This window comes from Pollachius pollachius, assembly GCF_949987615.1.
Source record: "Pollachius pollachius genome assembly, chromosome: 8".
Lineage (NCBI taxonomy): Eukaryota > Metazoa > Chordata > Actinopteri > Gadiformes > Gadidae > Pollachius > Pollachius pollachius.
Genome location: NC_136941.1, coordinates 19,760,382 through 19,782,343, shown reverse-complemented (window position 1 = coordinate 19,782,343; position 21,962 = coordinate 19,760,382). Strand labels below are relative to the sequence as shown.

Sequence of the window (21,962 nt, the reverse complement as noted above, 5' to 3'; positions counted from 1 at the left end):
CATACAAAGGCCCAAAACAAGGTTCCTTCTTTAAGGTAGGGCTGGGTCTGTTGTCCAAAAGGGACAATATAACAAAGGCCTTAGGACACTGCTAGGCAGCAGAAGGGAGTTGACCTCCATCTCTTTACCAACGATATTCCCATCTAGAGGAAACATTCACTTGGCAGCTAAGGGACACAGACTCCCCAACATACTCAAAACATGAATCCTTCAGTAAGGAAAGCCTTGGTATGTTGCCCGAAATTGAACATTTTAATACATTTGAATCAATTGAATGCATTCAATTGAATCAATTCAATTACATTTTAATAGATTAAATGCAATATAATAAATGTAATGTAATCTGATTTGATTTAAATAAAATAAAAAAATGATATTATTGCACCACATATTTTGTACATAGATGCATATATATCACTGTTACTACACTTTTCATTAGTAGTCATACATTTAATTTAGATGTATTTGTTTTTTTTGTATTATGTAATTCTTATAATTATTTTAACAGTCCTGTAAATGTTGCTGCTGTAACACCTTACCACTATGATTAGATTCTGTATTCATAATGAGCATAAGCAATAACTCACCTTTGACCTCTAAGGAGAGTGTGTTGCTGTGTTCAGACTTAACAGGTCTGCCCTTCAGTTGTGCAGTACAGGTGTACTGTCCCGCATACTCCAGACTAATCGGGCTAATCTTGAGATCAGATCCGTCTGACCCAAAAGAGACACCTGGCTCTTGCACCACCTCTTGCCCTCCTCTGTACCAAGTAAAGGTCCAGAGGTCTGGGCTGTCCTGCATACTACAATTCAGCTCCACTGACTCAGAGGTGAAGACAGCAGACCATGGTGTCTGGAGAGCCACCGATGGAACAGGAATCTCTGCAGACAAGCCAACATAAGTATAAAAGTAAACATTGAAAAGATCTGTTGATCGCGTTTCCTTTAAGTTATTATTCATCTCTACGACATTCCCTTTTTCTAAACGTCATTAATTTCCAATATCCATTTAACATTTTCCTAATGCTTATATTGTGCAACCAATAGGCTATATGTTTTTTTATGAATATTTCTATATTAACACAATGTTTATACCATAGGTCCAACATACAAAGGCCCAAAACAAGGTTCCTTCTTTAAGGTAGGGCTGGGTCTGTTGTCCAAAAGGGACAATATAACAAAGGCCTTAGGACACTGCTAGGCAGCAGAAGGGAGTTGACCTCCATCTCTTTACCAACGATATTCCCATCTAGAGGAAACATTCACTTGGCAGCTAAGGGACACAGACTCCCCAACATACTCAAAACATGAATCCTTCAGTAAGGAAAGCCTTGGTATGTTGCCCGAAATTGGACATTTTAATACATTTGAATCAATTGAATGCATTCAATTGAATCAATTCAATTACATTTTAATAGATTAAATGCAATATAATAAATGTAATGTAATCTGATTTGATTTAAATAAAATAAAAAAATGATATTATTGCACCACATATTTTGTACATAGATGCATATATATCACTGTTACTACACTTTTCATTAGTAGTCATACATTTAATTTAGATGTATTTGTTTTTTCTGTATTATGTAATTCTTATAATTATTTTAACAGTCCTGTAAATGTTGCTGCTGTAACACCTTACCACTATGATTGGATTCTGTATTCATAATGAGCATAAGCAATAACTCACCTTTGACCTCTAAGGAGAGTGTGTTGCTGTGTTCAGACTTAACAGGTCTGCCCTTCAGTTGTCCAGTACAGGTGTACTGTCCCGCATACTCCAGACTAATCGGGCTAATCTTGAGATCAGATCCGTCTGACCCAAAAGAGACACCTGGCTCTTGCACCACCTCTTGCCCTCCTCTGTACCAAGTAAAGGTCCAGAGGTCTGGGCTGTCCTGCATACTACAATTCAGCTCCACTGACTCAGAGGTGAAGACAGCAGACCATGGTGTCTGGAGAGCCACCGATGGAACAGGAATCTCTGCAGACAAGCCAACATAAGTATAAAAGTAAACATTGAAAAGATCTGTTGATCGCGTTTCCTTTAAGTTATTATTCATCTATACGACCTTCCCTTTTTCAAAACGTCATTAATTTCCAATATCCATTTAACATTTTCCTAATGCTAATATTGTGCAACCAATAGGCTATATGTTTTTTTATGAATATTTCTATATTAACACAATGTTTATACCATAGGTCCAACATACAAAGGCCCAAAACAAGGTTCCTTCTTTAAGGTAGGGCTGGGTCTGTTGTCCAAAAGGGACAATATAACAAAGGCCTTAGGACACTGCTAGGCAGCAGAAGGGAGTTGACCTCCATCTCTTTACCAACGATATTCCCATCTAGAGGAAACATTCACTTGGCAGCTAAGGGACACAGACTCCCCAACATACTCAAAACATGAAGCCTTCAGTAAGGTAAGCCTTGGTATGTTGCCCGAAATTGGACATTTTAATACATTTTAATCAATTGAATGCATTCAATTGAATCAATTCAATTACATTTTAATAGATTAAATGCAATAAAATAAATGTAATGTAATCTGATTTGATTTAAATAAAATTAAAAAATGATATTATTGCACCACATATTTTGTACATAGATGCATATATATCGCTGTTACTACACTTTTCATTAGTAGTCATACATTTAATTTAGATGTATTTGTTTTTTTTGTATTATGTAATTCTTATAATTATTTTAACAGTCCTGTAAATGTTGCTGCTGTAACACCTTACCACTATGATTAGATTCTGTATCTATAATGAGCATAAGCAATAACTCACCTTTGACCTCTAAGGAGAGTGTGTTGCTGTGTTCAGACTTAACAGGTCTGCCCTTGAGTTGTCCAGTACAGGTGTACTGTCCCGCATGCTCTAGACTAACCGGGCTAATCTTGAGATCAGATCCATCTGACCCAAAAGAGACACCTGGTTCCTGCACCACCACCGCTTGCCCTCCTCTGTACCAAGTATAGATCCAGTGGTCTGGGCTGTCCTGCATACTACACTTCAGCTCCACTGACTCAGAGGTGAAGACAGGAGACCATGGTGTCTGGAGAGCCACTGATGGAACAGGAATCTCTGCACACAAGCCAACATAAGTATAAATCTATACATCGGGAAGCTCTGTTGATCGGCTTTGAAGTTAGGGTTCATAGATATGATGACCCCCCCCCCCCCCCCTTATTATTACTTTGACATTATTGATTTCAGATAGTCGTTTAAAGTTTTCCTATTTATACTATTGGCCCATACAACTGTGTCTGTTGTCTGAAAGAGAAAACATTAATTTCAGTTACTTGAATTTAATAGAACATTTTCATGTCATGAAGTGGCGTGATGACATGGTGTACAAGGGATTCCTCTTTTGTCTTTGAAACACCTAAACAAACTGTGGACTCACCGTTGACTTTGAGAGTAAGTTCATTACTGTTGTGAGTTGTCAGAGTCCTGTTCTTATGTTGTCCTTTACACGTGTAATTTCCAGAGTCTACAATTGAAGCGGCGGGGATGGACAGGGTGGTTCCGTTAGTGGACAGAACCACGTGGGCAGCCTGGATCTCCTTGCTATCTCTGAACCATGTGAACTTCCATTCAGAGCTACCCTCCACTGTGCAGCTCAGCTCCACCTTCTCAGCGTAGAACACCTGGGGCCAAGCTGTGTTGAGCTTTATGGCTGGTTTGGGAATATCTTAGAGAGACAAACAACAGTGGTCTTTTAGAGAAGGAAAATCCACATCCGTACAGAGAACAGTGGCAAACAAAGACAAAAGCAACACCTTTTGTATCGACGTAAACACTGGGCAGCTCTCTTGATGTGCTTTGCGTTTCAGTTATTTTTCATCGATATGACCTTACCTTTATTAAAACGCTGATGTCATTTATTTCTACTAGTAATTAAAAAAAATTGAGAAGGCAAATATTGGGCAACCTTATATTTGTTGTTTTTACAAATACTTATAACGTATCTTAACACAACGTTTCTACCATTGGCCCAACATACAACGGCCCAAAACAAGGTTCCGTCTTTAAGGTGGGGCTGGGTCTGTTGTCCAAATGGGACAATTTAACAAAGGCCTTGGAAAACTGCTAGGCAGCAGTAGGGAGTTGACCTCCATCTCTGTACCAACGATATTCCCATCTAGAGAAAACATTCACTTGGCAGCTAAGGGACACAGACTCCCCAACAAACTCAAAACGTCAATCCTTCGTAAGGTAAGCCTAGGTATGTTGCCCAAAGTTGGGCAGTTTAACAAATGTTAATTAATTGAATACATTAAATTGAATGAATAAAATTACATTTTGTTTAATAAATGCAATATAATTAATTGAATGGCATCTGTTGGATCTAGTTAGATAAATCCATGTAAAAGTTGTAAAAGTTGCAGGATTTGATAGCCAATACATCCCTGGGGGTTGCTCAACTGTCACCAGTGACTTTTAATGAAACACGGCTACTTGGGGTGCTCATAGCTTCTCCCTGCCGGATTTGACACCAGTACTGCCCGGCGTCGGCCAGGCTGGCAGAAGCAATAGAGTGATTGGGATCAGTGACCGAAGGACTTGACTGTCCATCATGGAACAACTGGTACGTCCATTCAGGGGAGCTGCCTTCAGCATGGCACTCGAGGCGGACTGTTTCTGTGGTATAGATGTGGCCAGCAGGGAGCGCCAGATGTACGGTAGGAGTAATGCTGGATATGTGGTGGGCGGTGGCTGCTAGTGATGGATTCAATGATTATTTTCCTTGATTCAGTTCGCGTCGGTCAGTTCGCCAGGAAGAGTCGTTCAGAATCGTTCGTTAGTTCGTATAGTCGAGTTTCCGGTAGCGGTGAATCGAATCATGGAATGCACGGTTCTCAGCTGAGTCAGTCAGACTCAGCTCCTCTCTCGTTCTAATTCTCAAACGATCGTGGAAGTCGGTCATCAATCAACATCACAACTTTAACCAAACGCAGCGGGATGGGGGGTAGTTGATTATTGGATGTTTAACATATCAGCAAGATAATAGACTTGATTTAGCAATGATGGTAGGGGTCCCGGCTGGAGAACGAACCACGAAAGAACGAGACAGATTGACGAGACATTCAAATATTTGATTAATCTGGCATGACACAAAAAATAAAAAGACAGCATGCATTAGACATTTAACTGATATTGAATCAGCTCGGGTCAGCCCTAACTGCTAACAGGTAACCCTAACTGCTTATTGTACCCTCGCTCGCTAAGCCTCTTCGCCCCCCCCCCCCCACCACCACCATTCACAGTCGAACGAACAGCGAGTCAGCGACTAGTGGGTCTGGGACGAGTCGAGTCTGAGAAGAACGACAGCGCGGTATCAATTGGTTCGTTCTTGTTAAAGATTCGTTCATTCAAACTGATTCGGTTGCAAACAACCCATCACTAGTGGCGCCTGGGGCCACATTTAACATGTGTTAAAATGTGTTAAAAATGGGGGTCCAGAGAGGCCCCCTTGATGGCGTTGTTTGAGATGTTGTCAGCTAGATAAATAAATAGTTGTATGAGCTACGCCTTCATAGGCTACAATACCGTAGCCTATGTTTGGGCTACCCTGTAGTTCGGGAACAAATCTGTTCGTTGTGTTCAGCTGTGTTGGATTCTTTTGGAACCGCGCGGACGGTGTCTCGTCCAAATCAACTTGCATAGTCTGAGAGCGTTGGCGGCCTGAGGATTGGAGTCATTGGAAACTCTGATTGGTTGTGTGCTAGCGAATCAGCGCGGTGTGTTGGAAGGGCGGAAATGACGATAGTAAACAGACCACATGTGGTGTGTTCCTGAATCCTCGGACGCCAGCCTTCCGAGTTGCACCTTTGCCGTAATTTCCGGTCTTGGAGCATTTATAGTGTTCCTGTTCGTCTTTGTGATTGTGTCATGAAATTGGCTAGTCGTTGTTTATTGTTAGCTACATTAGCCTCTTTAGCAAACCAGCCCGAAAACAAACAACACAACTTTACATTGTATTGCAAGCACATCAAGACCTTGCAATGTATAAATTGGTGAACGGAACAAAGTAACAATGTAATCAAGTGTGTGAGAGCATTTCAAATCGATATTAAAATGACCAACGTGGTACAAATACAAAGAAAATAAATCTCTTGCCGGGCGCAGCCATTTTGTTGAGAGCGTCATCACTGCTCTCGATCTACTTTCAGATTTCCGAAAGTTGAAGACAAAAAGGGGGCGTGCCTCCGCGATTTTTACTCCAAGAAATGCTGCAAGAGGCTGGGAGATTTTCGACTCGGAAGTCTGGCGTCCGAGGATTGAGGAACACGCCATTAAACAGAGATGGCGCAGAGTTACACACTACACTTCGTCTTTGCATCGTAATTTTCCGGACATTAGGACACGGCAATAATAAATTCTTAACATTCTTACCGGATTCATCTATAGCAGTACACAGGGCGGTGAAACCTGTTGGAAAGACAAGGAGCAGGATTCAGATTAGCCGAGGATATTTAAATTTGGATTTTGCTGACGTTTTTATCCAAAGCGACTTACAATCATTCATTCACACACCGACGGTGGAGTCAAACACGCAGGGCGACAGCCAGCTCGTCGGGAGCAGTCAGGGTGAGGTGCCTTGCTCAAGGACACCTCGACACTCATCTAGAAGGAGCCGGGGATCAAACCAGCAACCGTCTGGTAACAAGTCAACCCGCTTTACCTCCTGAGCTACTGCGCAAAATCCCAATTTTATATTTAGTTGAATAGAAAATACTACAACAGGTGTATTAGACATCAAGGGTCATATAGGCCTAATGGAAATCTCAGCATAATATGCTTTAATGCTTGATGTAATGGTTAATCGTTTTTTCCAATTGATAGTTTATAGTCATAACGTTTTGAATTAAATCATTGTAAATGGCCCAAATTAGGAAGTAGGCTGCAGAGAATACCTACAGGTATTCAGGAGGATCCGGATTCATCACTGGCCAATTATCACTGGCCAGTTATGTTAACTTCACTATGAAACACGGATATCATTGATCCCTATGATATCAAACAGTATACTTTATAAAATACAGTAAATCAGTGAAATGCTGGACGGAAAACAGCATTGCCAGTTTACAAGCTTGCTCTGATTGTACAGATTGGGATGTATTCTATAGCTCATGCTCTGACTTAAATGAACTGGCTCAAACTGTTTCTTCTTACATATCCTTCTTTGTGGACACCAATATTCCCTGTAAAAATATTACAGTCTTCCACAATAACAAACCATGGGTTACTAAAGAACTAAAAAATATCACAAACAAGAAGAAAAGCACTTTTTATACAGAGAATAGCCAGGAAAAGAAAGAAATTACCAGGGAAGTAAGAAATGAGATAAGAAAAGCTAAAAGAATGGATAAGGATAAGGTGTAACATAAGTACTGTAGAGGTGATATTCGGGCAGCAACTTCCTAACATTTTCGGAATAAATGATGCAGATTTCCCAAATACCTTTAACGATTTTTATTCCCGTTTTGAAAAACATTTTTTCTAGAAATATCTCTCTCCTTAGAGAGTCCCTCTCATCTGTAATATTGTCATTAGCCAGGAATGTGTTAGAGATCTTCATCAGGAATGCCCCTGGTCAAGATCACATTTGTGGGCGCACGTTGCATTACTGTGCTGACCAGCTTGGCGGTTTCCTTCACCATATCTTCCTGATATCACTTGATTCTAATTGAATCCCTGCTATCTGGAAATCCTCCATTGTGATACCTGTCCCAAAGATCACCAATCCTAGGCAACTTAATGATGTTAGACCAGTTGCGCTAACATCATTAATAATGAAAATCTTTGAGAATTTTTTATTATATAACTTTTTAGCAATTGTGGATTAAAAACTTGATCCACTTCAATTTCAGGGAGAGGTGTTGAGGACACAAAGCTTTTAATACTCAATAGCTTATACAAACATTTAGAAAAGCTGCAAGCCCATGTCAGGATTTTGTTTGCAGACTTTTCATCGGCATTCAACACGATGCAGCTGCATCTTTTTATAGGTTGCTATGTGATTTTAATTTGCCAACTTGTATTATGGATTTTGGACTTTTTGACTGACAGAGTGCAGAGAGTTTCTGTAAATGGCAGTTTCTCATGTTCTCAATTATGTCCACAGGCTCGCCACAAGGGTGCGTCCTTTCGCCCTTACTCTTTATTATGTATACTGATGGATGCAGGAGCAGTCAGGAGGGTAGCAGCTCTTTGGTCAAATTTTCTGACGATACTGCGTTGCTGTCCCTTCTCCAATGCTCAGAATCAGAACACGGGAATGCTCTCACTGATTTCATTTTTTGTTTTGATGATAACTTCTTGGACTTAAATTAATCTAAAACCAAGTGACTGATTATTGATTTTAGACAGAAATGCAGCCAACGAGTTTATCATACATAATGAATGCGTGAAAATAGTTACATCATACTAATATCTGGGTATATGGACACATCTGATCCGATTAGAAGTGGAAGAACAGCTCATCGGAATAGAAAAAAATCATATACGGCTCAATCGGAACACAATTCTCTGATCGGAATAGAATTCTACGCGGACTAGAAGAGGTGGTGTTGTCCACTATAATCGACATGTATAGAGGGATTATCAGTCTACGTCACTCTACGTCATTCCCCGCTCTCGGCGCATGTCGTTTGCAGAAAGAGACGAGAGCGACAAGAGCCGCAATCATGTCTTGTTGTGTTGTTGGTCTTGTTGTTGTTGGTTGAACAAACCCTTTTAACCCATTTGGGCCGGCTGCTGCGCGGCGCAACATTGTATCTCCTAGATACAATGTTGCGCCGCGCAGCAGCCGGCACAAATGGGTTAATAAGGCTACGTTTACATGATGACGGTCTGAACAGAAGACGCAAAAGTGGCGTCGCGTCTTCACTTTTTATTCCACGTTTAGACAAGCGTTTTTGGGAGGAAATCTGCATGCATACGGTGACGCAAAAGTGTGTAATTCGATTGGGTATGCATGTCAGGCGGCTAGGTGGTGCTGTGATAAACTTGTTGTGTGTGAAAGACTGACACGCACACGTGTTGCTTCAGAACGTACACTGCATTTGTTTACTTCAGACTCGTGTGTCGATCAACACTTCCTTGTTTTACAATGCGCGCGCATTACACGTCACGTCGCATCCCACAATAATCCCACAGTCTCTTAAAGGAACCGTAACCACTATTTAGCAACATACAGCAAACCCATGTATCACAGTGTGACCATGTTATTAGAACATAACATTATTAGAACATAACATTTTCCTCCCCCCACGAAAAAGCAAACAGCATACCACCCCAACTAACAACCAACCCAAACATTTGTCAAGAAAACTGAACATCTAATCAAGATATGAAAATGTACTAGGCAAGAATCTGTGAAGACAACCGCTAGACTAAACATGGTAATTCGTGACATAGTCCTGCAAGGCAACAGGCCGAGCCCTGGCCCGCACCGGCCTCGGGTCCGGCACCACAACCTCCTGGCGTGGAGCTGCGGGGGGTGCAACCAGGGCCGGGGGTGGGCCCGGATCAGTGGCCATGTTGATGGGGAATGGTGACTGGGCTCGTGCCGTGGCCAAGTGCTCAGAGAGGGGTGCCGGGACTTTCCTCAGCCTACTAGCATGCCACCGTGATCCGTCGTCGAGCAGAAATGTGGCGGGGCCAAGAAGGCGACTGATCTGTCTGGGTTGGGACCAGAACGAGGCCAACTTGTTGTGTCGCTGCGGCCGTCGAGCCCTGACCCAGTCTGAGACCTGAAGGGACGGTGGCCTCGCCCTGCACTTCTTGTCCACCCTTTCCCTCGTCTCCTGCTGCCGTGCAGCAACAGTCTCTCGGATTCGGGCCAGGGAGGGCATGGGAAAATCACTATTTGGTGCTCGGAGCCTGTGTAATGGCAGTCCCAATTCTCGTCCGAGCATCAGAAACGCTGGTGACACAAGCGTGGTGGAGTGATGGCTTGCTCTGTAGTGCAGCAAGGTCTGGTTGAGTGCCTCCTCGAATGCACAGCCTTGGGCCAGGTGTGCACGAATCCCGTTCTTCAGTGTTGCATTAAAACGCTCTACTCCACCGTTGGCCTGTGGGTGGTAAAAAGCGGTTCGGATGTGCTTGACACTCCTGCTGGCAAGAAAGTCAGAGAACTCTGCAGACGTCATCTGCGGGCCATTATCTGTTGTTATGGCCCGAGGCACACCCCAGCGGGCAAAGAGGCCATCCAGTATCCGAACCATGACGTGCGACGTCACCGTCCCCACTGGCACAACCTCCGGCCACTTAGAGTGGAGGTCGTAAACGACCACCAGGAAGCGCTGGTGGTGGGGAACACCACGGCCATGGATCTCCCCACAGATGTCCAGCTGTACATGTTCCCAGGGACGTGAAGGCCAGGGGAGCGGTTGCAGGGGAGGGGTTGAAGGGGGTCCGGTTTTCCCACTGAGGAGGCATGCTGAGCAGTCCTGGACCAGATGTTCAATATCGCGGTCGATGGCTGGCCACCACACCAACTCACGGCACCGCTGCTTGAGTTTCACGATTCCCAGGTGACCCTCATGTGCCATTGACAGGACACGTGCACGCAAAGTGTTTGGGACGACGGTGCAGAGCCCCCTTGAGACACACGTGTCTGCCCAGCAGGAGAGCTCATCTTTCAACCGAGCAAACGGTTTCAACTCTTCCGGGATGTGGGACGGCCAGCCGTTTCTGATGTAGGTGCACAGCTTGGATAGTATCGGGTCTCGTCCTGATTCAGTGTTCAGTTCCTCCAGTGTGACTACTGGCTGCAATGGTGCATAGAGCGCTTGGATGAGAGCTGGTTCTTCATCGTGTGATGGTACAGAAGGGTTTGGGGCTGCGATGGAGCGAGAAAGGAGATCTGCCACCACGTTTTCCCTGCCCGGCGTGAAGATGAGGTCATAGTGGTACTGGCGGAGGCGTTCCGCCCAGCGATGGAGTCGGAGAGGCTTGTGTCCCGAACCTGACGTGGAGAGCACCGTTGTGAGGGCCTGGTGGTCCGTCCTGATGGTGAAATGACGGCCATAGACATACATGTGCCACCTCTCGCACGCCCACACACAGGCCAATGCTTCACGTTCACCCACGGAGTACCGCTGCTCAGTGGGTGTCAGGGCCCGAGATGCGAAGGCGATTGGCCTCTCCGTGCCGTCATGAAGCTGCGACAGGACAGCTCCAACTGCAGCAGTGGAGGCGTCGCAGGTGATGAAGGTTGGGCTCGAGAGGCTGAAATGGGCGAGGACTGGAGGTGAGGTTAATTGTTTTTTCAGCATGAAAAATGACTCAGAGCACTGTGGTGACCAAGCCCACGGCTCCTCCTTCTTCAGGAGCTGCCGGAGGGGTGCTGTCGTTTGTGAGTAGTTGGGCAGGAAACGCAAATAATAAGCCGTCATTCCTAGGAACGATGCAACCTGTGTGATGGAGGTTGGTTCAGGGATGCGTTGTATTGCGTCAACGTTGGAGGAGAGAGGTGCAATGCCATCAGCTGAGAGGCGGAATCCAATAAAGTCCACAGTCGGTACTGAGAAGAGACATTTCTCCCCGTTCAGTGTCAGGTGATGTTTGGTGAGGGCCACAAACACTCTGTGTAAGCGGGCATCGTGGGTGGCTTGGTCTGGCCCATGCACCACAATGTCGTCCAGGTAAACTGCTGTCCCCGGGACCCCAGCGAGAATTGTAGACATGACCTTTTGGAAGCAGCTGGGGGCAGAGCTAAGACCAAACGGCATGCGTGTGTACCTGAACACCCCAGCGTGTGTCACAAATGCTGTCAGGTCCCGGCTGGCCGGGTGAAGGGGAACTTGCAGGTAGCCCTGGCGTAAATCCAACTTTGTGAAGACCGTTGATCCATGGAAAAGAGAGGTGAGCTCCTCAGCTGTAGGTAAAGGATATTTGTCTGGAATGACAGCTTTGTTGACCTGTCGCAGATCCACACAGACCCGGAGGCCCCCTGACTTTTTCTGTGCGACCACCAGGTTTGAGATCCAAGGTGCTGCATTTATTGGCTCGATGATGCCCTCTTCTAGCAGGGAGGTGAGCTCTGCAGTGACGCCCTCCCGGAAGGTGAGTGGCAGGCGCCTGAGGGGCTGCATAACTGGTGTCACGGCAGGGTCAACCAGGGGCCGATGAGTGAATGCTGTCAAGCGGCCCAGGCCGTCGAACAGCGCTGGCCACTGCTGGTGCATCGTTGGGAAGACCTGCATTATAGCTCTTCCACTATTGTCCATCAGAGAGAAGCCCAGTGCAATGAAGAGATCGAGGCCAAGAAGGTTGGTTCCCCGCTGTGCCACATGAAAAGGGAAGGAGGGAAGATGTATCGTACCATAGCGGACAGGCAGGTCAATTGTGCCCACAAGATCGATGGCAGAATTTGCATATCCCCGCAGGCTTGTGGATGGGGGTCCCAGTGGCATGCGGGAAAAGAATTTCCTGTATGTGGCCAAATTGAGGAGCGACGCTGCAGCCGCAGTGTCCAGGATGAGTGGCACGCTTACCTCCCCCAGCCGCACTGTGCAAGTTTTGAATGACACTCGTGTAGAACGGATATTACTAATTTCTGTGTATCCGGAAGTGGACTGAGGAAGCCTGTGCTGCCGTGCTTCATTGGTTGGAGCTGAACGACAGACTTTAGCAAAGTGGTTTAATCTAGAACAGTTTCTGCAAACCTGTCCACGGGCAGGGCACTGTGATGCTCTTGTAGCATGAGAACTGGATCCACAGTTGCCGCAATTGCGTCTGGAGCCCACAGTGGGGCGCTGTCTATTAATTTGTTGCACAGGCAGGCTGTCACCGCTATCAGTGGGCGGGAAAAACTGTGACGTTTCTGTGCGCTGCAGCTGTTGCGCTAACGCTGTGTGGTGAGCAGGGCTGGTCAGCAGAGTAGAGCATTCTAGAGCACATTCCACTTGCAACGCTATTTTGATTGCATCAGTCAGTGACAAATCATCAGGTTCCATAAGCAGTTTTTCCCGTGTCTTGTCACATGACGTGCCTTCTATCAGCTGGTCTCTGATCATTTGGTCATGCAATGCTCCATACTCACAGGCTCGTGCCAGCTCACGTAGGTCAGCTACAAAAGTCTGTATGGACTCGCCGGGTCGTTGGTGGCGCTTCCTGAGTCTGTACCGCCGTATCAGGACACGTTGTTTCCCAGAGAAATGGTCCGTCAGCAGCTTGACTGTATCCTCGAAAGCTGTTGCTGAGCCGAGCGCTCCAAGAACACGCTGGCCCTCGGTACCGAGGCAGTGGACGAGGATAGCGGTCTTTCGCTTGTCGGGAAGCTCGTCGTCGGAGAATCCGAGCGCATCAACATAGGCATTAAAACCTGTCAGCCACCGTGTCCATGGCACTGCGGGTTCCCCGGGTACCGCGAGAAACACTTCGGGTGGGGGAAGGCTAAATCCAGCCATCCTTGTCGCCAAATGTTGTGTGTGAAAGACTGACACGCACACGTGTTGCTTCAGAACGTACACTGCATTTGTTTACTTCAGACTCGTGTGTCGATCAACACTTCCTTGTTTTACAATGCGCGCGCATTACACGTCACGTCGCATCCCACAATAATCCCACAGTCTCTTAAAGGAACCGTAACCACTATTTAGCAACATACAGCAAACCCATGTATCACAGTGTGACCATGTTATTAGAACATAACATTATTAGAACATAACAAAACTATCACACAACACCGCCATGTCTGAGCGCATGCGTAGAATCTTCCTTCTTCTCTTATCTGCGCCGCGAAAACCAAAACATAATTACAGATCCTTCTCTGTTCTGTAATACTATCTGTACATATCCTGTACATTTCGTGGAAAGACTCCTGTAAGTTTATTAGAGCTGCCAGAGCAGCTTGACGGTCCGACGCATGGAAATAATCCAACATGTTTGTTTATCTCCCTGTACTGGGGCATGTATGTGACGTAAACGTGTACGCGATGTGAGCAGATCTGAGCAGAGTTTTGCGTCTTGGCAGTGTAGACGGAAACGCTACGGCGGAGCGTATTCAAGTTTTCCACTATGGAGGGTGGTTTCAGATTTTTGCGTTTTTAAGCCCCAAAAAAGCTGTCACCGTCCAAACGAAAGGCACTTCCGCTAAAATATTTTGTCGTTTTTACCCGCAAGCGTCCTCGTGTAAACGGGGCCTAAGACTGATTATCCCATTTATTCTACTTCTTGCTTGCCAACATAATAACACAATTCAAATACTTTAATAATTAAGCTTTTTCTTATTCGTATTGCATGCTTATTAAATGTATACTGTTTGAGTTCATCTCCCTCAAAAAGTAGTCACCTTTAATTACGATCGATCAAACATGTTTTTGACACCTTGAAGGGCATTATCCCGCTTATACCATGATCACTTGCCAAAGAATATAAATTAAAGAGATACTTCACCGGTGGAGACATGAAGGTTATATGAAGTTAATAATTCTATGTATTATGAATGTGCAAAAAAAATTGAAATCGGTTCATCCTAGCCTGAGAAAAGGCAGAAAAGTGTCTCTCTGGCTCAAAAGTAAGAAATCCTCCAACTACCACAGTGCATTGCGCTCGCTGCACCGCCCGCCTGTTTTCGTTTGGAGGGGGAAGGACCCATGGTCCTAGCGCGAGTGGTAGCGCAAGCAAACTTTGTGTTAACCTTAGGGGTGTAACGTACACAAAAGTCACGGTTCGGTACGTACCTCGTTTTTGAGTCACGGTACGATACGGTTCATAGTTAAGGGGAAAATTAAAAAAAACTTGTTTGTTTCTCAACAACGGAGAATGGCCGTAGATCAGCAGCAATTAAAACACCAATAAACTTGGTTATGGCATTTGCATTTCTGAATTCCCAGACAGGGGTTGTTGAAATAGTGTCGTGAGCTGGGTTTGCACAGCTCGTTTTTTTTTCACAACGGTGAGAGTAACACCTGGATGGTGCCTTTTCAAATGTGTGTGCATGTTAAAGTGCTGTACGTAGAAACGGAGAGCCCTCTCCATAGCCAGAGAGCCTGTCGGAAACCCTCTCCGTAGCTTACGTGCGCATCCAATATTTTTTAACTATCCGTTGACGCCATGGACCTTTTGGTCGACGCAACGGAGACGGCAAGGGCTGTGATTGGTCCTCTAACAAAATCATTTCCTGAATCACTTCTCCGGGTTGACTTTGCACCTTAATTACTTTGTACATTGTTTACTATGCACCTTAAGGACCAATAAAACACTAAATAAGTTTTGAAAAGCTTTGGAAGTTTATTTACAATACTGCTTACATGGTTTGTAGTCAACATATAAGATAGATCGGGCGGCGAATTGCATTGCGTATCCGACATCCTGACGGAGAGCTGCTGAGGGCTCTCCGTAGTTACGGAGTCGGATTACGAGGTCGGAGTAGTATACTTTGGCTAAACGGTCCGGGTGGAACTCCGACTTCAAGTTTTAAATTCCGCATCGCAAAACAAGCCTTTACATTCGCCATATTAACACCATGTACGCCACATTTACGAACTGTACCAAATCCATGTAAAAAAACACCATTCGCCAATCAAAAGTATCACACTGTATAACGTTTTTTATTTGTTTATTTATTTTGCTCTTCCTCGGCTGCTATTTCACTGAGTTTTCGTCGTAGAGTGATGAGAGTGATATCATTGGAACGTACACCTCTGTAACCGCACCGAAGTGCCTGTACCGTGACGCTTCGGTACAAATACGTGTACCGTTACACCCCTAGTAAACATCCCTGTGATACGTTGACTAGTTTAGACTTCTGCCCTTGAAATAAGTGTTTATCTTATACAGTAGGCCTACTTTAGTATAACAGCACTTGGGTTAGTAAACAAATCACAACAACCAACATGAATTTGAAGTTTCATTCATGAAAAAATATGAACTATTTACAAAAATGAAACGTGTAGGGTGCGTTTGCTTGAGTCAAAATAGTCACAGCTCATCTTGAGCATCTACTGTCTCCTGGTAGCCACGGTACTGCCCATCTTGTGCTGGGTAATTAGCTCTGATGGCCTGGACAACACAGGAAGCCGATACTGTCTAAGAAAGAAAGAGAACATTAGCAAAGCAAGATAAATTATGCCTTGAGTAGCCTATACAGCATTACACAGACTTCAAGCTAACGTAATGTAGCCTATGCTCTGCCAATAAGATCGGCTACTTTCGGATAACTACATTGTCACGTTCCCCGGGACTCGAAACTATTGTAGCAAATGTGTTAGCAAAAAAAAAAACACTCACTCTATGCTCAGACTGTTTCTCCCGGCGGGCTTTGGCTGGCGTTTCCAGTTCACTTTCTGGGTCCGGAAATATGTATCCAATACCCAACTGTTCAGATGAGGCGTAAAGCCTGGGTGAGAGGTTACACACATGGCCTCATCCTCGCCAGATTCAGCCATTTATTCTAGAAGAAACTGGCATCGCTGAGATTCGCTGCAGCACAGGGACTCTGTGTTAGTGTCCATAGGCGAACAGAGCACACAGCAAACCAGTTCACTCCGGAGCGCTCCGGCTCCTCATCCTCGGCAACAGGCAAGGCTTGTTCAGCTGCAGTCGCAGCAGCCTCCTCCTCTATTTGTATCAATTCTTCCTGGCTGTATTCTGGCTTGTACTAATAGCCCTGAATGTCAAAAATCCAACAATAGATTTTCAAAATCCACTTTGGCTGTTTCACATTGCAAATTTGTCCTCTAGCTAAGCGGTGAAGAAACATGGCGGACATTGTGTTTACATCTCATACGCAAGCTCCCGCCCCCCCTCATTCCTTATTGGTGGGCTCCCAAATTTGTGGTACCAGTGGTTTGTAGTCCTCAGCCCTTCTAGCAGGCAAGCAAAGTTCTCCCGAGATGACGTCAAACGCGTAATTTGATGTCATCTCGGGAGAAAATTAGATCAGGAAAGCTGGGACAAGGAAAGACTGGGTTAGACTGACGGAAAAAAATTTTTTTTTTATATTACAATAGCGATTTTATAATGATAGAACGCCGGTTCTGAATGGGTGAAGTATCCCTTTAAGATCATTCATTTATATTTTCATGCATTTTACAATCCAAATATAAAGTTTTTCACATAAATAGGACGGACCGTAGCTACGACTTGGCAACGGGAGGTATTCCACTGAGCAATGAGCCAGAGAGATAACGTTATGGATTGTACATATTTATAATTCGAAATTCGTCCCAGCCTTTATACCACAGATACTCTAGGGCAGGGGCCTCAAACTCGTGGCCCAGGGGCCAATTGGGGCCGGCGGGATAATATTTTGTGGCCCCCTACTTGACATCAAAGTTTAGTGTTAGTGCGGCCCGTGCATTGTTGTCAAACGTACATTTTTGCTAAGTGGCTTGCCACGCTTTTTTGTCACTTGTGATAGGGTGACCAGACAATCCCAATTTTGAGTTGCGTGTCCTGAGTCCCGACAAAAGCCAAAGGACGCTAAAATGTCCCAGTTACCACCAACCACTATGAAATGTCCCCTGTTGTCAGCGATTACATAGCCAACGTGATCTAATGATAGCCTGATCATTATCTTAGATTGGGTCAGTTGTGCTCCTTTTTTCTGTGGAATAATTGATGCGGCCCAGCCTGACCCAGACTCTACCTTCGGCGGCCCCCAGGTAAGATGAGTTTGAGACCCCTGCTCTAGGGCATGGTTTCACAACGGGGGCGTTCGCACAACCTAGGGCGGCGCTGGGAACGTGATTATTTTTTTCATTTTTTAGGGGGGATTTTAAACTTTCATGGTTTTCAATTTTTTTGGGTGAAAAAATAGGCTACCTAAAATAAATAGCCTTTTTTCATTTATTGGTTTCTAACCCCTCTATCGTCTCAGCTACTAACAGTGGTCATAGCAGGCAGGCAGGCGGTTCGGTCCTGCACACGCCCGGACTCCGTTACATCAGCTATCGTCATGATCTCTATAGTACCTCTGATAAACATAACCCGATTTCGCTGGTTAACAGTTCAATAACCAACACAACACAATCAAACATGGCCGATAGCAAGAAAAAAACAACAAATTTTGTTTCAGCCCATTTTCCTCCTTCCTCTTGCTGTTGTTCAGTTCCAGCTGCTCTGAGCGTAGTCTCCTCGAAAAGACTTGCATTTCAAATACAAAATATATCCTAATTAGGCCTCTGGGCGCGATCTGTTTTCGCGGTTCCCGCGTTGCCCGGGCCACGGTGCCCGTGGTTCCCGGGCTGCGGTGCCTGCGTTTCCCGGGCCGCTGTCACGGTGCCCGCGGTTCCCGGGCCATTCATACATTGACGGGGCACGGGAGGTGCGGGAGACGCGGGAGTGCCTTGCCCGCGTCGCTCGGGCCGCTGTCACGGTGCCCGCAGTTCCCGGACCATTCATTCATTCACGGGGCACGGCGGGAGTCCGGGCCGCGGTCATGGTGAATGAATGTTCAATTCTCTCTCTCTCTCTCTCTCTCTCTCTCTCTCTCTCTCTCTCTCTCTCTCTCTCTCTCTCTCTCTCTCTCTCCTCTCTGAAAGTTTAATTGGGTTTATTACAGTGATGGACAGTGCATGTCATGAATATTCATGAATATTTATATTTTTTTCACCAAAACCGACTCAGAGGGCATTCATTGCTATTAGAATCAAGTTAAAATCAATGCAAAACGATGCAATGACACCTTTAAGCAATATAACACAAGTGTGTGGGTGGGGGTGGGGGGGAATCATCAAGAAAGCAGGTATTGTGGCTTCTTCTGGACATGTTCTTACAAGTGAATTTTCTGTGTCACCATCAGGGCGTTGCTACGCTTCACCTGCTTGTAGATCTAACCGCCATTCCAAGTCGTTCATCCCCTCTGCAATTCGACTACTAAATGCTAAATGCTCATGCTGTTTGTATGTTACTGTATGTACAACAAGCTGCTCAAACAAATTGCCCGTAGTGGGATTAATAAAGTTGTATTGCATTGTATTGTATCGTAAAAGGGACACGTGAGTTGAGAGAGACTCTTCTGAATCGCTAGTAAACTTGTTTCTCCAATATTGCAAGATATAAACTAATTTCTGTCATTATTCAAGAAATGTGCATTGCAACCACTACATGAATAGATATATGCGCAAAATATATGAAACAAAAACCACATCCTTCAATTGTGTACCAACTGATTTGTTATGGCAAGTAATAAAAGTAAGTTGGAGTGAAAAAGTAGAAAGTTTCAGTTTTGTATGTGAATAAAACCATATAATAACTCACATATAATGCAGAAGAGTTCAATCAGCTCCATTTCTTGTTTTAGCCAGCCGTTAGGTTTGGGTTGAGGTTACCATACAGATAGGCCTACTGTGCACAGACAGGTATGAATGTCAAATGTGCATAATTTTAGTGTCTCTTTCCGCTAAAGGAAATGAACAAACCATGAAGCACAGTATGAGTTTCATTTCTGAATACACCACAGAACCTCTTCCTGTCTTCTTGTTATGAGTAATTTTGCCTGAAGCAGCAGAAGTGTTTGTGCATGAATATTTGAGTAATACAATGAAGCCCATTCCTGAGGGTCTATGGAAACAATTTGCCTTAAAGTAAAGATTCAGATATACTTTCAATTCAGATTGAACTCTACCTTTTAAGAGTAGCCTAAGATCTCTTTGAAGTGGGGTAAACTGTAAAGTGTACTTGGGTTGTCTTTGGAGTTATTATAAAAAATAAAATCTGTACAGTAGGAACAAGTTCACAAGCAATAGAAATATCTCTCTCAAAATCAGATAATCAGCCATCATACTTGGCTAAACATCATAGGAACAGAGTCTGACCTCCTCATCTGCTGGCTCCCTCTGTAGACCTCCTCGTCTGCTGGGTCCCTCTGTAGACCTCCTTGTCTGTTGGGTCCCTCTGTACACCTCCTCGTCTGCTGGGTCCCTCTGTAGACCTCCTCGTCTGTTGGGTCCCTCTGTAGACCTCCTCGTCTGCTGGGTCCCTCTGTAGACCTCCTCGTCTGTTGGGTCCCTCTGTAGACCTCCTCGTCTGCTGGGTCCCTCTGTAGACCTCCTCGTCTGTTGGGTCCCTCTGTAAACCTCCTCGTCTGCTGGGTCCCTCTGTATGCCTACCTCTGCTGGAACTACAGGTGCTTCATTTGTTCACATTAGGTATTCGTTTGAGACTTAATGACAAAAACATTTTAAAGGATCTATAACGTCCCAATGTCACAATCACACACACAAACTAGCAATCATACTCTTTGTAATAAACCATATGAAAGTGATGGTCAGATGAAGAAATGAAGAACAAGCCACCACAAACCACGAGAAAGAACCAACACAGGAAGATGCTAAGGACAAACAAACATCCCCCATGCTGACACTACATATAACACATTGACCTCCTTAGATTGTGTAATACTATCTGTTTGTATTAAAATTTTGCAGATGATTTTCATTATAAATGACCCCCAGGCCGGTATCGGTTCTTGTCTATAACCTTGAAAAAGCGGTCCAAACTGGAGAGGAACCAAAATGTTGGCGCTTAATAGATTGTTCACAATAGCCTTTAAATCAAGCAGGTTACATTTGGTTTGGTACTCTGAACAAGTGACACAAAAACCTCTCAAATGCAGATCAATTCACTATATGTACATATGTCTTTATTTTGTGAATCAACAGTTTTTTTTGTTGAGCGTATTTGCTACACTCCCGACTCCTACGTCTAATTGAACCACAGAAAGAGCATCCATATCAGACAATTCCCTCCTTCTAAACACAACTAGAAAATGTATCGCCTGACTCTGATCTGCCTCTTTGGCTAAACTGTGGCATGCCATGGGAGGGTAATGGTATGACAGCATACCATTGGAAAAATCTGTCCTAAAATGGCTTGCACATTAAAATGACAAAGCAGAACACTGCCATGGTAAACCGTCACGCATACCTCAACCACAAAATGAGGAACCCCTCAGAATATGTGTGTTGCAGCTATACACCATTCACGAGATGGATCCTTCTTTAGCTCTTTGTTGGTGGTTTTGTCTTGTCTGTACCCTCATATGCATGAAAGCGTTATAATATGCATTAAAAAGGACGTGTGGTGTGAATGTGGACCACATCATGGAGCTGTGATAAAGGATTTCAACGTCCACAGCCAGGATATACACAGCCTAGTTGTAATATTCAGCATGAAGATTAACTTTACAAATGAGGCAATACATTTATAGATGTAAATGTTAAAGTGAGAGACCAACACATGTAAGAAAAGCAAAGAGAAAGACGTTCAAACCACATAAATGTGGTCTGAACTTTGGATTCAAACTCACTCAACTAACTAAACTGCTGGAGCTGATTAAGACTCCTGACAGAAATGTTTTTTGATATTCACAGCACCAACCATTGGACTCTATGAATACAACACTGTGTGATGGACTCACTTGATTGATTTTTTTGTGATTGTTGCGGCCAAAAATCCTTGATTATGCGGCACGTTTTTCTTAAAAAATGCGATGAAATATGCGGCATATTTATGCAATTTTATGCGATGAAATTGCGGGAACTTGCAAAAATTGCGGAAAAATGCGGGAACTTGCGAAAAATGCAGCTTTTCGATGACGTTGACTTCGCTAATTACGTCACTTCATAACGTTCCCATGGCAACAGGGGGAAATGGCTGCTCTTGTGTGAAGTAAACGCAACATTTTTCAACGTTCTGCTAAGATATATGTGATTTTTTTAAAACAAAATGCGGGGATTATGAAATCATGCAAGCCCCACATATTTTGCGCGGAAATCGGCAATTTATGCGGTGAAAGTGCGGCATATTTGAAAAAATGCGCCCCTCGCATGAATATGCGGACTTTGGCTGATTATGCTTTGAATTATGCGATCGCATAATCGAGTTTTTCTGGAGGGACTGGTCAATACTTTATACTGATGTCAGAGTGCCAGCAGTGCCTGAACAGAGAAAGCGAGTGTTATAGGTATCTGAAAACCCACGTTGGTCT

At 44.5% G+C, this 21,962-nt stretch overlaps 1 protein-coding gene across 3 annotated transcripts in view; it reads right to left on the bottom strand.

Moving 5' to 3' along the window:
• LOC307078820 (hemicentin-1-like) overlaps positions 1–19,343 on the bottom strand; it is a 28,640-nt gene extending 9,297 nt beyond the window's left edge. Inside the window, exons 1-6 of one of the 3 annotated variants that reach the window (XM_079740813.1) lie at positions 19,232–19,343; positions 6,410–6,445; positions 3,417–3,704; positions 2,798–3,094; positions 1,693–1,986; positions 588–881 (exon numbers count right to left, since the gene is read on the bottom strand). In XM_079740813.1, the coding sequence (XP_079596939.1) occupies positions 588–881; positions 1,693–1,986; positions 2,798–3,094; positions 3,417–3,704; positions 6,410–6,445; positions 19,232–19,262 (1,240 nt within the window). In that variant the 5' untranslated portion in view covers positions 19,263–19,343. Of the gene's footprint in view, positions 1–587; positions 882–1,692; positions 1,987–2,797; positions 3,095–3,416; positions 3,705–6,409; positions 6,446–6,532; positions 8,756–19,231 lie in introns of those variants that run through there. The other 2 variants (XM_079740814.1, XM_079740815.1) reach the window with 2 other exon arrangements.
• Positions 19,344–21,962: the final 2,619 nt, after the last annotated feature.